The sequence below is a fragment of the Lissotriton vulgaris genome, chromosome 1_1, assembly GCF_964263255.1.
Source record: "Lissotriton vulgaris chromosome 1_1, aLisVul1.2, whole genome shotgun sequence".
Classification (NCBI taxonomy): domain Eukaryota; kingdom Metazoa; phylum Chordata; class Amphibia; order Caudata; family Salamandridae; genus Lissotriton; species Lissotriton vulgaris.
This window is the reverse complement of record NC_141685.1, coordinates 1568280674-1568297805: the sequence shown is the minus strand read 5'-3', so window position 1 is coordinate 1568297805 and position 17132 is coordinate 1568280674. Positions and strand designations below refer to the sequence as shown.

The following is a 17132-nucleotide window of genomic DNA, read 5'->3' as shown; positions in this document are numbered from 1 at the left end:
CTGAGGTGGTGTTCATGAGATCTACTACCACTGACGCAACCGTCAATGTGTTGAGTGAGGTGTTTCGATGGGAGGGAATTCCTGCTGTGGTCCTCACTGACAATGGCACGCAACTAACTTCCTTAAAGATGGAAAATGTATTTTCAAAATTGGGAACCAGGAATGTGTGTACCTCCTTGTACAATCCACAAGGTAATGGATCATGTGAAAGAGTAAATAAGATATCCAAATGTGCCAAGCAACTTGCATGCACAACTGTTGTCCGAGTGCAGAAGACCGCAAAAGAAATGTTGTGGTCATATCGTACCACCATACATTATGGGACTGGCAAGAGCCCCTTTGAGATGATGAGGGGTAGACAACCTGGCACCAAGATGGTACCATCATGGACGCATAATGAAAATAGGTGAAAAGAGAGTGGGAGAAAGTACTGAAGTAGTACATGGAATGTTCATTCAGGCATGGGTTTGGGTAAAACTCAAACCGGGAGGAGTTAGCAAAGGATTGTCCAAATGTCAAGTTGGTGGTAACTGGGTCAACTGGACAATGGTCAGACCTGGAATTTAAGAAGAGTAGCTTTGTATTAGAAGAAAAATAATGAGAAAGGTATGTCAAAAAATAAGGAGGATTCAGAATTGCCAGGTTTGTTGTTGGATAATGAAGTTTGTGACAAAAAACAAAACAACAAGGAATATGAGGGGAAGGAAAAGGAATGTGTTAATGAGAACAAAACACATGCCAAACTTTTTGTTCCCCTTATCCTTTCCTTCTTTGGAAAATCTTTCCTAATATTGTATTGCGTTTACCCATCAACTTATATTGCTTTTTGTTTCATTTATATATACGCTCTACCTTATCATTGAGTAGATGTTATAATTATCTGCTGTTAGGAAAGGAGATGTGTCATATTTTTCTTATCTGAACCCAAGCCAGGCCGTGACCACTGAGACTTCAGAACATTCTGATGATGACATGTCAGGATCCTGAAGTGGTCAACGGCTGATTGACAGTTAATGATTGTTGGCTGTGCCAAGCTGGAGTAGTTAGGTTTTCCTGTATCTCTGACCAATAAGGCATGAGGATTTAAAACCCAATGGCAGTACATTTAATTATTACAGGAAGTTTTGTGAACCTAAAAATCCCAGTGAACTTCTTCTGATCTCATGTGTCGCAGATTTTAACAGATCACTATATTCACAAACGGCTTTGCTGAAACCTGATTGGGCTTGGCAGGTCTGGAGTGCCATGCAGCATGTCAGACTGCTGTTTTTTCTTAATGCTGCTTTGAAATCATGAGTTATCTGTGCATCTCTACTTTTTACGGAATTGCTTCCTTTTAATGTTGCCTGGCAGTATTCTTTTGTGTTTGCTATGGGTATTTCAGGTACCTGGTTGGCTGATAATTGTGCACCAGTGCTTTCAACCTTAGTTGTAGATGGTTTGTTTTTCTGTCAAGAACTTCAAAAGGACTAATAAAATAGGGCAGGGGCTGGTGGCTTCAGTGAGGACTTAGACATCTTGCTCCCTGGTTTTCAAATGTCGGTACTGCACACACCGGGAAATTTCTTTCTCCGATTATTAAGCATAGCTAGGAGAGATGAACTAGTAGAATACCTATTCTCTGTCTATTGGAATGTCACCAGTCACTTGTTAGGTAACAGGGTGAGGTTTTTTGCATGCAGTAATCTATATTTTTAAGCACTGAGAGCAAGAAATAATTGAGAAGAAATCGAAGAAACTCCCCCATGAACTTCTTAGAGCAGACAGCATTATAGATTGTACGCAGGCACACCATATTTTCAAATAAGGTTCTAAATCAAGACTGATTGTACTCTTGAATATCGAGTGCACACATTCTGAACTCCACATTTGTGTACCGGGAATATATAGGAAGGTATATGAAATCTATGCAAACTTACCTTTCGATATTCTATCCCTCTATATTTTGGTCATGATATTTTTCTCCTACAATATCTTGAACCCAGTATTCAGGAGCCATTGTCATGGCTGAAGTATCAGGCATCTAGAGAACTTTTTAAACATCTTTACTTACTACAAAGGTACTTTAAAAAAAAATGTTAGCAACATATAGATGTATGCTACCACTAATCAGCACATTTAATATTGGAACAGATTTTGATTTCAACTAGGCATTTCCCTCTCTTCCCCCCCCTTCTCGACCTGGGATCAACCGCCTAACCAGTAAACACAATGCAACCAAACCCTTTAAGGAACCAAATCGATCAAATGTTATGCCTCTTACTTACACCCTCACTCATTTTACTTTCCTTAATTTACATACATATAAGCGTTAATGACATCAACACTTGTGGACATGCTAAAACGTCTGAGCCAATGACAAAAGCCGAACGATGAACCCTTCTTACTAGTAGCACCTGACTTCCTTTCTCCCCAAATATTTCTCTTCCCCTCAAATTACAATAGGGGTTTGTGTGCACACTGACTGGCACCCACCGTAACTGTAACTGTGCCTATTCCCTAGGGAACTAAATTCAAATGAACAACCGCAAAGGTGCACCACTAAATACTTCAAAGAACAATGTTTTTGAAAAGTGTTTTTGAATATAATCAATCACGAAAGATGATGTTTTCTTGTCTTTCAAGGTTCTTTATTTTCAATAATTAACACCAAACAGCCGACGCGTTTCGTCCACAAGGGACTTCTTCAGGGCTTATATTTTGGAAAAATGCTTCCAAGTGATTCCTCAATGGAAAAGCTCCAATACGGCTCCTTACACCAAGTTGCTAGCTCAGAAATAATGAAGACATGGACTCAATGTTCAAGTGCGACTAATCTTCAAGCGAACTGTGAATAATACGGATGTCCTGTAATTGTGTACTAACTCCATCAAGAGTTTTGCCACGGATTGGAACTGAGTTTATAAATAGTCGGGACAACCTATCTTTACTTGTGATGTCCTCTAGGTGTCCAACCATGGAAGCTAATCGAGCAAAGATGCACTGGCGACCTGTCAGGTCGATCGTAATAAATCGTCCTGTGGAGAAATATGTCCAGAGAGCCCTCGCCTCAACCGCAATCCGTATTCCGATGAGCCTGGGAATCACTTGGAAGCATTTTTCCAAAATATAAGCCCTGAAGAAGTCCCTTGCGGACGAAACGCGTCGGCTGTTTGGTGTTAATTATTGAAGTATTTAGTGGTGCACCTTTGCGGTTGTTCATTTAAAACGTCTGAGCCCCCTGACAAATAAGCAATGGTTTACACGTTTTGTTCAAATTCCCCCCCCCCCCCCACCTCACCCCACCCTCTTCTTCCCCCATGATCCTACAGGTCCGAGGCATGGTTTTCCATTTCCAACAGCGACCACAATTTACATTACCACTCCTGAACACTCAGTATGCCTTTGGATTTCTTTTTTGGACTATCAGCTGTGTGTTTGCCATTATTTTGAACCAAGAACCTGAAATTATAATAATTCGCTACTCCTATATTGATTAGCAACTCAAACCTTCAATCAAAATGAGCTTTATTCGATTTTGAGAGTTAAACTCATAAAAGCGTACACACAATCCGATAATACATTCTCATTCGATAGATAAAAATACATAGGTATAAGCAGCAATCATATTAAAATCCACTTCAAAATAAAGAAACAAGGTTATTTCATTCTTCCGTTTGTGTTACAGATCTAGGCAAATGTCGCATGATTTAGTGGTTAACAGCTTTTCTAGTCCTCATAACGTTCTTTAGGAATCCCATCATAGATCCAATGCAGTAGTAATTTTCAAGCATCTGTAAATAAATAAATGCAGGGTAACATTGTCTCCATCCGCCTTGCTTTAATAAAGGTATTAACCATCTTTTCCTCTCTTTGTTGTATAATTTACAGAATAAAACTACGTGCATTGTGCTTTGACTAGATGCATTGTCGCATGGGCATTTGCATAGCACTTTTGACCAGTCATTTACAGTTGGGTATGAGGTTAAGTGGTGGAAAATCCCGAACCTGAATCTTGTTAAAAGATATCTATCGTATCCGCCCTGTACACATAGCTAATAAGGTTGTATGGAAACAGTTGTTAGGGTCAGTTGGTGGTTCAGCACCGCTGTTTTGTTTAGCTCAGATGCTAATCTGATTTCTTCTAGATGCAACATCACCATTTTTTTAAAGACTTTGCGTTTTATAAGATTCATGCAGTCAGGCTTAGTATAATATTCTGGATGACCAATGTCCTGCATGAGATTTCCCACGTATTTTAACCATGGTATTTTGGAAGCCTTATCCAGTCCCATTGAATCCTTAATTATTTCTCTATTTAGTTTGGTATTCGCGGTAGACCAAATTCTGTGCCATAAAAATACCGGTTGTGCCTTGATCAAATCAGAGATGTGTATCACCCCCATTTCTGAGGGGCAGTTAAAAACGGGGGTACTATTTGGGACACTTAGCAGAGATCTCAGAAAGGTGTTTTCAATGCGTTGGATAATACTACAATCCTGAAAACCCCAGATACCTGCCCCATAGATTGCAGTACTTACACATCGTGCTTGATATATTTTTAGCAGTATCTCTGGTGGTCTTTTCCATAGTTATTTAGAGAAATTGAGAAGTGCTGCAATCGATTTCATGAAAAGTAAAGACCTAGCCTTAACGGCCGATGACCAAGAGCCAGTTTTGTCAAAAAGCACTCCCAAATAGCTAAATGCAGGGGTAATCTCCACCTTTTCCCCCCGCTAGGAAGCTTCTGGTCTTCTTTCTACTATAACCACATGACATCACAAAGCTTTTTTTTGCGTTCAGTTTTAACCCAATACTGGCCATAAAACTTGTGTAAAAACTAAGGGCCCTTTGTAGTCCTATTTGGGTACGGGACATGAGGACAGCGTCGTCTGCATACAAAAGAGATGCAATTGGGCGGTAATTTACTAGTGGCGGGTCCCTGGTGTTTGGCACCATCTCCTGTTCCAGTGCATTAGTATATAATGAGAACAGGATAGGTGCCAATACGCAACCCTGCCTTACACCACGTTCGACTTTAAACGGGCGGTGCACTCGCCCTTAATGCCGTAGCGAACCTTTGCTGTGGCTCCTGTAAACAGTTGTCTTAAATATTGAATTAAAACTGGGTTGACTTTCATATTGTTTAAAATGCCCCACAGTTTCTCATGGACTACATAATCAAAGGCCGCTGAGAGGTCTACAAAGGCCAAATAAAAGTTACCTCCCTTTACTTTAACATATTTATCAATTAAAATACTTAAATTCAAAATCTGCTAATTTGTGCCTAGGCCAGCTCTAAAACCATATTGGACTTCGCTTAGCATGTTATTTTCTTCGGTCCATCCCTGTAGTTTTTCTAAAACAATTCTGCCCGATACTTTCATTAGGGAATCCAACAGGGATATCGGGCGATAAGAGGCAGGGTTCTCTAGTTCACCCTTTTTAAAAATAGGTACAGTGATGGATTCCGACCATGTTGAAATAAAACCTCTTTCGTAACACGCTTTTAAAACTCTTGTTAAAATCGGGCCCCATACCTCGAGGTTGGATTTAAATAAATCGATGAGTTAGCAACTCATTATTATATGTATATATATTGAAATGCCTCTGCATGATTACCCCTGAAGTTTTGGACTGATGCTGCTGGTTTTTCCGACTCTAAGAGTGCTCTGAGACCTCGTAACCAGACCTAAGCGTTACCTCCACCTTGCAGGAAGCCACTCAGGGTGTTGGCCCAAAAGACAAGCTTCAAAGGTGAAGCCGCCTTAGGTGAGCAAACGGTGATCAAACTCCTAAAGGGTTGTCCGTTTGTTCAGGTAGAAAAGTTGGGGGCCGGAACAGAGAGGGGAGACCTGTGCAGAAAGTGGGTTTTCCGTGAGCCTGTATCCCACTAGTAGCCACTCTTCTAAGGTGGGACAATCTCCTAACATCCAAGAAAGGATTCAGACATCTTGAGACTGGGCAGAATAGTGCAGTCTGGGTGTGCTAGGTGCCACACAAAGCCAGAAGTTGTCACAGGGCGGGAGGGATCCTGGTAGCCTATTGGCTACTGATCACATCACCCCCCCCCAGGGCATTTTCTGGGATTAAATATGGGAGACCTGGCATGGTGAACCTCAGATCATGACAAAACTGGGGAAAGGACTGAAGAAAGACTGCCCTGCTGACCCTGAAACCTGGCAAGAGAGACTGCCCTGAATGCTGGACTGCACCTGCCACACATTTAGCTAGCAAAGGAACGACTATGGCCACTGGCTCATGGGAAAGTATCAGCCGAGCCCCAGACCAAAGAAGTGACTTCAAGGAACTAGTTGACTCCCTGGAACGAGTACCATGGCCGTCAAAGTTGAAGAACCCCATTCCGACAAGACTGTCACCACATTCTGTGAATCCTTGCTGACCGCCGCTGGGTGACCCAAGAGACCAATCCACAATGTTCAAAAGTTGCATTTCAGTCTGCTTGACCCGGGAGTGTTGTCTGACTCCAGATTGGTGTCCAACGAGGAATACCAGCCCTCACCAAAGGATACCGCTGGACCCCCTGTGTACGAAGATCGCTAGCCCAACCACAGCTGGCCTTCTACTGGCTCTAAGAGGAATTTGGGACTGACCCCTGTCACCAAAGTTGCCCCACCTTACCCGTGGATGGAGGAATAACGGCAAGGACTCCCCCATCAACCACACAGTACCCAGCGCATCTTTCAGCATCCAGAATCTTGCATCAAGACCACTCTATGGAAGTTTATGACGATCCTGAAGAATGTGGAACTGGACTTGAGGCTGCTCTGGTGACCGGGTAACTATCTAAATATTCCTTACTGAGCCCCTGACCTTCTCCCTGCCAGATTTAGTTGGCCCACTCGGGCCGGAGTAGCCAAATACAAATCTTGCAAACTTTTCAAACGTTTCAAAACTTTACTATTACCATTGCTTGTTTGCACTTGCGACCATAAAGCCGAGATTTGCATTTTACTTAAAAACCTATATCTCTGGATCCTTGCTGTAGATTTTGCTCATCTTGGTGTCCAAGAATTCATAAAACTATAATCTATTTGTATAAATTGGTGTCATATTTTTTCAGTGATGTGACTTTATTTTGTTGCTTAGTGCTTTATACTAGATCCTTTCTTTAAGCCTTGCTTCTCGAAGTCACAGCTACCCAGGGTTGAGCTAAAGGTTTTGCAAATGAGCCTGAATAGACCTAAGACAGTTTTTGCGAGTGAATTACAGGGTAAGCCTACACAACCATACCATATAATACACAACAATCCTCACAGTATAATATACTTCGTTATAGGTGCTTTAAACCAACCCACCTAATCCATTTGTCTATTATTTTGCCATTCACATTCTTATTCCACTCACTACAGTGTACAGCAATGGGGCCATGGGTCAGTCCACTTCAACCACTGTGAGTGATTGCCTTCTGCCATTTTACATGGATATCATCCCCCACACAGTTACCTTAAGTGCAGGGACTACTATGTAAACCCATGCTTTTTTAAAGGAAAAAATATATTTTTGCTTTTAGCAAATGTTTTTTTATTTAGATTGATGAGAGCGCAGCACTTTCCCCAACATTAAAGTCTTGCAAAAACCAATCCCAAACAAAAGAAGCACTGACAAAGTCAAAAGCCTGAGTGTATACTAATTGGGATATGGGTACAACAGAAATCTCCCCCTCCATTTCTTCCCCCTTTTTCACCTTTGAACACTAATCAAATAAAATCTTAGAACTTGAGCACTTACCTTAAAACCATGGCTCACAAGGGTGAAATGTACACACATATATATTTATGTTTCCTTTATTGGATTTTCAGCCTTGAGAAAGCCCCAGCCATACAGGCTCTTTAAGGGGTGAAACGTGTTGGCTGTTTAAATCAAGTATGAATAAAATGTAGAACTACCTGCAAATACTATGGCTATAATAAAAGGTCACAATATACAACTACCTGCACAGAAGTGAACTTGTCTTCATTTTGGATGTCTACCAATAGTGATTTTAAAGATAAAAAGAAATTAAAATAACAGGAAAACAGCACACATCACAATTCAGATTTACCTATGAGGTGGAGTTTGCCCAACACCTAAGGAGTGTCGAGATGTTTTCCAACAAAAATTGTATTCAAATATTCAAAGGAATCATTGGTAAGAAGAGAGAAGGTCAGGTCTATAAGTGCTTGCACTAAACTCACCACTTAGATTCGGGACTGTGGGTACCAATTTGTAAATGTATATCAGGGATATTTTATTTAATTACGTAATATCTAAGAATGTTTATGTTAAAACAGCTAATTACTTGAGTTCATAATTACAGAATTACAATTGGTTATTGCCTTTACCCTATATGAACAAAATCACTGAATAAAAAGTTACATCTGTTTAATATCCATCTTACTCAGATTCTCCAGTAGTTATTATAAAAGCATTGTCATACTTAATATTATTTAAGATAGCGTGTCAAATAAGCAGCTAAATGAATGGGTTGTGGATATGAAGATTCTTAAGGTGCATTTTGCACCTTTCACTGATATGGGACACTGTATGTCCCACCCTGTTGGGGGCTATGAAAACAATTATTATTGTTTGAATATTTTGTTTGTGTTAAATGAATACTAAGTAATCTGTAGATATTGTTTCCTGATGAATTGCCATTGTTCGTAAATTACTTCACCACTGAAAATACCTGGTAATCTCAGCATTGTTGGCATGTTCTATTACTGCTCCCAAAATACATAATCTGATTTTTGACAGCTAAAAAATACAGCATTGGGTAATCTTTTATTATCTATCATAAAAGAATATCACCTGCCAAAAATCGAAATGCTAAATTAAGTGATATTGCCAGAGATCTTTCAAAAAAAGTATTCCTCAAGTTTTGCCCTAATTACACTTCAGGTGGGTCAATCGGTCATAAAGGGCAAGATGTACGACCAAGGAATGCACAATGGTTTGACACTTGAAGTTTTCCAAGATCCTAAATAAAAAACCCCAGCTCCCCAGGTCAAACACCTTCAGCTGCATTTAGCAGCGCAATGGCTATGGGAATATATCTGACACAACAAGACTGATAAACTCGGGCCAAATAGTATGTGTTAGCCCTCAAACTCTGCCCCTCAATAAAACCATTTTCATCAAGGTGGATCAAAATATTATTAACAAAGTTAAGACAAGTAGTTAACATTTTTGTGAAATTCTTATAATCCGTATTAAGAAGTGTGATGCGTTGATAAGAGGATGGTTGAAATTCATCTTTCGTTATTTTAAAAATTCTTTTTTAATTAGTACTGAAAGAGGGTGAGATGGGTCCACCAAGTAAAATGGAATTAAACAGCCTTGTTAAAAGAGCCACTATTAAAGAATTAAAACACATACAATTCTGCCCAGTACCCATCTTTCCCTGGGGTTTTTGACCCTGGCAGTTCATTTAGCATTACACACCTCTTCGTTGTTAAGTGGACTTATTAAAAGGCTAACAGCCTCACCTTTTAGCGCTGTTATCTGCACTTCACACAGAAGTTGTTCTACCATTGCCGGCTCAAATATCTGCTTCCGCCTTATACAATGAGGCATAATATTCCACCAGGATTTTCCCAATTCCTGCACTTTCTATTATTTTTGTTCAATGATCTCTGACCCAGTAATAAGAACATCTTTTAGGGCTTCCTTTATGTCCTGTCACTTGTGAAGCCTGATCCGATTGTTCTGCCTGAGCCTTGTCATACGCTTCATCTACAGCATTTTGTAAATTATCTTGCTTTTCTATATCCTTTTACCTTTGAAAAGCAAAAATTTATATATACCCCTGGATTGTGGCCTTTAATCCTTTTGTTAAAAAAATAATCAGCAATTTGTCAGAAGACATAGCCTGGTCTTGCTGTCTTTGAAAGGCAGCAAATGGGAGAAATACAGAATTTAAAGACAACTTTATTTATTGCTTGGACTTTCACAACCCACCAAAAATCGTCTCTCTACCCACAGTTTGGGAAACACTGACCTAAAGTAATTTTACCTCCAGCGTTAAATCAGCAGACTGGTTTTCATTGGCAGTCGGTATTTGTTCATTTTGCATGTGGCAGTTACCCAAAATCAAGGCCATTGAGGTAGTTGCATATTTTGTGGACTATGTGCACAATATACCTGAATAAATGTAAAGTAATAATTCTATAACTTAGATGTTTCAATTATGTTGAACTGTATTCTTTAGTTTTGCATAGCATGTATTTGTTTTGTGTGATTGATTGGCTCATTAGATCTATTAAATCATGGCTCAAACGTTTGATTTAATTTCATGGGTGAATAATATTGGCCTATTATATTTATGTATTGAAAAGTGAAACGGACGATGAGAGTTGCCCATCTGATCTACCAGCTCTCTCAGTTTCGTACAAGAAAATGCACAGAACTTCATCACAAGTTTCCTTGGACACCATTTCATTTGACAGTATTTTGGAAGAAAATCTTCTAGACGATGATGGCATACTGATCGAAAAAGGTAAGCAGTAAACCTAAAGATTTCGGAAATCTACAGAAGGTTTTTCTAACTGTATGATACACATGAGCATGGAAGTTGAGTAGAAAGGAAAACATGTTACTCTAAAATGTAGATAGGGTTAGAGACAAATAGGGAATTTCATCCCAATGTCTGTTGTTAAAAAATATATTTCATTGTGTCACATTTATGTGACTATTTACTTTTGATGGGCATGTATACCCATGTTTACATTCACAAGTGTTATAAAGTGTCCCTGCACCTTATTATGTTTACATTGGGTGAATAAAACATAAAGCATTGGTCCATCACTATATCACTGCACTATCCTCTAATAGAGATTAAGGCAATTAGGTTAGATTCCTCATGTAAATACCTATATATTTTTTATTTTATAAGGTCTTTATTGCTTGACAATCATTGCAAATAAAACATCTTAGTGATCGAACCACATATAAAAACATTAAGACTTGTTGTAACAAACCAATAATACTATTGTTTGTGAGCAGCTTTTAAAAATAATGACATGAATATTCTTGACAATTTATAAATACATTCATATTTATACAATAAAACAAGTTAACTTTATCAATCATTATACAAATAAACTATGGGAACTATCAGTCAAAGGCTAGATCATTACATATTAAAGTGCAAACATGCAGTAAACAGTAGTTCTATTGTGCAAACAGGTTATTTAAGTGCATCAATAACTTCTAAAACAGGGTAACTTCATTATTTACTTTTCTAATTGTTACCCTAGCAGCATATACCCTAAATTCTACAACAGGCCATATAGTGCAAATAAGCTGAAAAGAAATACATTCAAGGTTTCTCTTGAAGCTAAGGGATTTAATTATGATACATTTTGAACAGTCATTACCAAGCATGTTTCGGCAGCAACTAAAAACATTATAAATTGGCATAGCAGTGGAATCGACTTGCCCGATAAACAAAGAATAAGTGCCTGGTGAACCGATCTGACCCCAATCTTCAAAATTGTTTTTTTTTTATTATTTCTTTTTATTAACACATATAACAATAAGCTTAAATACATCGGGTGACACACAATCACAAAACATCTGATGATTCATCTACCTTTTACAAAATAATTAACATAAGAATTCAATAGGGATCATTGTGATTCCAACACCAGATTGACTTCCTGTGCAACTTGGGGAGTACAAATATCTCCTCTGTACCCATTCCAGGCACCCCAAATTTTCCCCCATTTCCTGGGCCGCCCCTTAGCGACATATACCGATCTTTCTCTGAACATACACCAATCTAAATCCTCCATCCATTTTTCTATCTGGGGGGGCCTGGCAGGCTCCCCACAGCTGGGCGATATTACGCTTGGCCACTGCATAGGCCAATGTAACCCACGTCTTCCCGTGTGAAGTAAGATCAGTCGGCTCCCAAACATTAGGGAGACATTCGCGTGCCTCTAACTCCAATGCCACTCCCCACACTTATCATATTTTGTCATGGACTTCAACCCAATAATTCCGTACGTATGAACAATCCCATAAGATATGCAGGAATGTTGTGGCCTCCCCGCATCCTCTTCGACACTCACCATTCACCGCAAACCCATTCGCATCAGTCTCAGCCCAGTCACATAAGAGCGATGTAGGATTTTTAACTGCACTAACCTCAGTCTCATTTGTACTGCGACCACTCTCGGGGAGGACACAGCCTCTCTCCAGTCCTCATCATCCAAAACTAGTCCATCCGCCTCCCACTGTTCCCTAAGGGCGACAAGCGGATCCTCAGTGTGGTTGATAAGCTTTTTATAAATCAAGGAGATTGTTTGAACCGGAAGATGTCCGTCTAACAACCGGTCCAGCAACGCATGTCGGATCTGCAGATACCGATACCTCTTGCTTTCCTGTAATTGATGTCTCTCCTGCAGAGCCTCAAATGTGAGGATCCCGTCTTTCCCCCACACATCTCTGACCTGTGAGATCCCAATGAGATCCCACTTGTCAAAACCTTTCGTCTTCCACAAACCGCCCAAACAGTCCGAGCTCCACAGCGGCGTAGCCAGAGTTATTTTCCCGTCCCATTTAAGAGACCTGTTAGTCTCATGCCACACCGGAACCGCAACTGCCGCTGGCCCCACCAGTGGAACCGTCCCTTTCTGGCGTAAAGAGCCCTAGTATAGTCGCCGCCCGGTATCTGCCCACGGTCCATTGCGTAGCCAGGGTCAAGTGGCGATCCATAAATTGCCTGCTTGAGAGCCGCTAGTTGGGAGGCACAATAATACTTCTGGACATTAGGCAGGCCAATCCCCCCATCATACCAAGGCAAAGCGAGTTTGGCAAATGCAATCCGTGGCCTGCCATCCCAGAGTAGCTGCCTCTGAAGGGACTCAATTTCCCTGAAATATGAGGGGGGTACCGGGTCCAAGGTGTTTTGGAGTGCATACAGGAAGCGGGGTAGGGCCATCATTTTAAACAGGATCGCACAACCCTGTAGGGAAAACGGCAGCGACCTCCATCTCGCCAAGTCCCTCCGGAAACTAGCTAGCGGGGGCACCAGGTTCATGTCATCCATTGAAACAAATATGCCCAAGTACCGGAACCCCACCGACTCCAACCTCACCGGGCAGTTTGCGGGGATAACTGGGGGAGCACCGTTCAAAACAAAAAGGACTGACTTTGACCAGTTAATGGCAAAGCCATTCTGCGCTGTTAGGTCTGCGCTGAAACACTATCAGAACATCTATGACCTTATTGAGGAGGAAGCTCCAGACGTATTTGCCATGACTGAAACATGGCTACAGGACGCTGATACCGCTATTACTAATCTAGCTTGCCCGCCCGGCTATTCTATGTACACTCTGAATAGGCTGTCTAGGGGTGGGGGTATCGCATTAGTGGTAAAATCTATCTATTCTTGCGTCTGGAGTGCCCTTAACATCTCTGGGTGTGAAAGTGCATTGTTCAAGGTCTCTGTCAGCCCTGAGTTTACCCTGTCCGGGATGGTTGTTTATCGCCCACCCGGCAGCGATGTGGCGTTCAGAAATGCTTTCCCTGATATTGTTGGCCCTTTGGTCGCCGACTGTGCCAACTTTTCTATCATGGGTGATTTAAACCTACATTTCGACACCCTCTCTGGCCTGACAGTGCGTTCCATCTCTTCTGACCTAGAGGCCTTTCAACTTCCCCAGATGGTTTCCCAGCCCACCCATCTGGGGGGGCATATTTTGGATCCCCTGTTCACCAATCTGTTGGGGATTCAAATTACCTCTGTTTCTCCGGTGGAATGGACAGACCACTACTTGGTGTCCATCCTCTGCCCTGTTTCGGCCACTCCTTCCATCTCTACGGCTAGACGGGTTCAGAAGAGGGCTTGGAAAAAGCTTAGGTTAGAAGACTTTCATCGTCTTCTATTAGAGGAGCCGCTGGGCCCTTTAACGGATGCGGAAAGGGGGTATGACCTCTTCTGTTCATGGATAACTAGGGCCTTGGACTCTCTGATACCTATTGTATCAACTAAAATCAATCCCAGAGAGTCGAGTCCCTGGTACGATGGCACTCTTCGAGCCCTAAAGGGTGCCTGTAGACGAGCTGAGAGGGCTTGGAGGAAAACCTATGTGGCTGATCTAAAAGCTGCATATGCCAAGTCCGTTAAGCTCTACCATCGAGCCATCTGCCGAGCTTGTGCGGTGTTTTATGCCACCGAATTCCGGAACAGTCCGAATCCGTCAAAAGCTATTTTTAAGGCCGTAAAAGATCTCACGGCGAAGCGGACTACCTCTACGACCGTAAGCTCCCTTTCCCATTGTGAATCCCTTGCATCTTACTTTTTGGGGAAGGTCCAAGCTATATATAGGACATTCCCTAGCGTAGGGTTCACTGGGGAAAGTACTAATGGGGTCCACCATCAGACTACACTGCTTGTCTTCCCCCCCCTCACCTTGGACGGTTTTGACAAACTTGAGCTGCAAGTCAAATCTGGATCTCCATCCGATCCAGTAAGGCCCGCTCTCTTCCGAGATCAGGCTTTTATGGGGCGTACAGCTGTATGCTCCCTCGTCAACCTCTCCTTGGAAACGGGAGTTGTTCCATCTAAGTGGAAACAAGCCGTGGTGTCCCCGATTATCAAAAAGCCCACCCTGGACCCGTCCAAGCCTGAAAGCTATCGCCCCATCTCGTTGTTACCCTGGCCAGCCAAGATTACTGAGGCCCACGTCAACCTGGCCCTGTCTGAACATCTGACACGGACCAATGCCCTCGACCCCACACAAAACGGATTCCGTGCTGGTCACAGTACGGAAACTGCGTTACTTGTGATGGTGGAACATCTCCGGGCAAGGTTGGATGCTGGTCAAACGGCGGCGCTTATTTTGTTAGATCTTAGCGCCCCCTTTGATACGGTAGACCACAGCATCCTCCTGCGTCGGCTCGAGGAGACTGGCATTGGCGGTCAGGTGCTGCAATGGTTCCGCTCCTTTTTAGATGACCGCTCCTTCTGTGTTGCCATCCCTCCCTTCAAGTCCAACTACCAACCGCTGGCCAGGGGGTTCCGCAAGGGTCCTCGCTGAGTCCCACGTTGTTCAATCTCTACGTGAGACCGCTGGCTGATGTCGCTAGGCAGTGGGGCCTTACTTTGGTCTCATATGCCGACGACACTCAGCTGGCGGTTACTCTCAGCGGGGATGCGGAGATCGAGGCCCCCAGGTTTCAGTCCGGACTGAAGGCGGTGGCTAGTTGGCTGACAGGCAACTGCCTTCAGCTAAACGCCACTAAAACAGAGGTGATGGTCGTCGGGAAGGGAGTGGAGCTGTGGGGTGACCACTGGTGGCCCTCAGAGTTGGGACCTACTCCGATCCCGGTATCGGAGGTGAAAAATCTGGGGGTATGGCTGGATGCGGGCCTCTCCTTTGTAGGGCATACTAAAAGAACCGCGGCCTGTTGTTTTGGTCTCCTGAGGGGCTTGAGACCTGTTCTCAAGTTCTTTGATGCCCCAACCAGGCAGCTGGTGATCCAGGCCACTATCATCTCCCGCCTTGAGTATGCCAGCTCTCTCCTGGCTGGGGCTAACCAGGCTGAACTAACCCGCTTACAATGGGTTCAGAATGCTGCGGCGAGGACGATTGTTGGCCTGCCCAGATTCTGCTCGGTGACAGGTGTCCTTCGCTCCCTACACTGGCTTCCGGTCAGGAAGCGCATCCTCTTCAAGATCTTGTGCCTTGCTTTTAAAATCTTGAGAGGTACTGGCCCGGAAATCCTGTCGAGCTGTCTGTCCTTTTATGTTCCTGCCCGTAGCCTCCGCTCTCAGGGTCTGGCCCTTGCGGTGGTTCCCAGATTCAGGCTTAGCCGCATGGGAGGCTGCTCGTTTAGGGTAATGGCTGCGTCAGCATGGAACTCCCTGCCTGTTGAAATCCGCTTGCTGGAGGACCTTCTGACCTTTCGGAGGGCTATAAAAACCTTCTTGTTTTAGCTGTTCCCTAGTCTCTGTTTTTATTCTCCCGTTGTGTTACGTGCTACCTTGTCTCTGCGCCGGGACGCTCCTTGGCTGGAGTATCTGTGTGCACAATAAATAGTCGTAACATAACATAACATAACATAGCCTGAGTACCTCCTGAATATGGCCAGGACATCCAGAAACACAATCAAAGAATTCCGAGGGGTGGTCAAATACAAAAGGATGTCATCCGCATACAACGATATTTTATCTTCCCACTCTGACGTCCATCTCAACCCCCTAATCGACCTTTCCCAACGGGCCCACGCAGCGAGTGTCTGGTGCCCCTTCCCAAAGGGAAGTCTGCAGACCTATGGTTATTCACCACCACTATGGCCAGGGGACCGGAATACAGGAGACGGACCCAATTGATAAATTCCGGACCCAAGCCCATCTTGTCCAGGACCGCGAAGAGAAAGGGCCACTCAACTCTATCGAAGGCCATGGTGGCATCCAATGACAGCAGAACCGCCGGCTCATGTATTTTTGACACTCCACCCAGGATCCCATGCAATCGGCGTATATTAAGAGCGGTGTTGCGGCGCGGCATAAAGCCAGACTGATCCGGGTGTATCAGTGTTGTGATGACTTTTACCAGACGGGTCGACAGTAGCTTGGCTAACACCTTGGGTTCAGCATTCAAGAGTGAGATCGGCCGATAAGAAGAACACTCTACCCTCGGCTTGCCGTCCTTAAGAATTACAATTATATTAGCTACTCTCTGATCATACGGGAGCTGGCCCTCATCTCTACTCTCAATAAACATTTCTATGAGAAATGGAGCCAATTTGTTAGCGTGCACTTTATATAGCTCAATGGGGATCCCATTCGTACCTGAGGCCTTCCCAGAATGAACCCGTCTGATAGCCTGCCCCACCTCATCGTTCGTGAAAGGGGAGTCCAGGTATTTCCTATTGTCATCTGATAGAATGGGCATCGATATATCGCGGATCATATCTGCATTTTCAATCTCAGAGTAGGCCCCTTCCGCTGTGTACACTGCCTTATAATAGCTGGCAAATTCCTCCGCTATTTGTTGTGGGTCTTTTATTCTACCCGAACTTTCCGACACTAACTCCGGCACAAGTTGTGACGCCCAGACCCCCTTTTCCAGCCAAGCAATCAATTTCCTGGCCTTGTCACCCTGCTCATATATCTTACTCTGAGTATTTACATGTTGGAT

At 43.1% G+C, this 17132-nt stretch overlaps 1 protein-coding gene across 1 annotated transcript in view; it reads left to right on the top strand.

The window, feature by feature from the left end:
- BLTP3B (bridge-like lipid transfer protein family member 3B) overlaps positions 1-17132 on the top strand; it is a 349381-nt gene that overhangs the window by 249303 nt on the left and 82946 nt on the right. The window contains exon 15 of the mRNA XM_086918075.1: positions 10317-10477. Within this exon, the coding sequence (XP_086774201.1) occupies positions 10317-10477 (161 nt within the window). The remainder of the gene's footprint in view (positions 1-10316; positions 10478-17132) is intronic.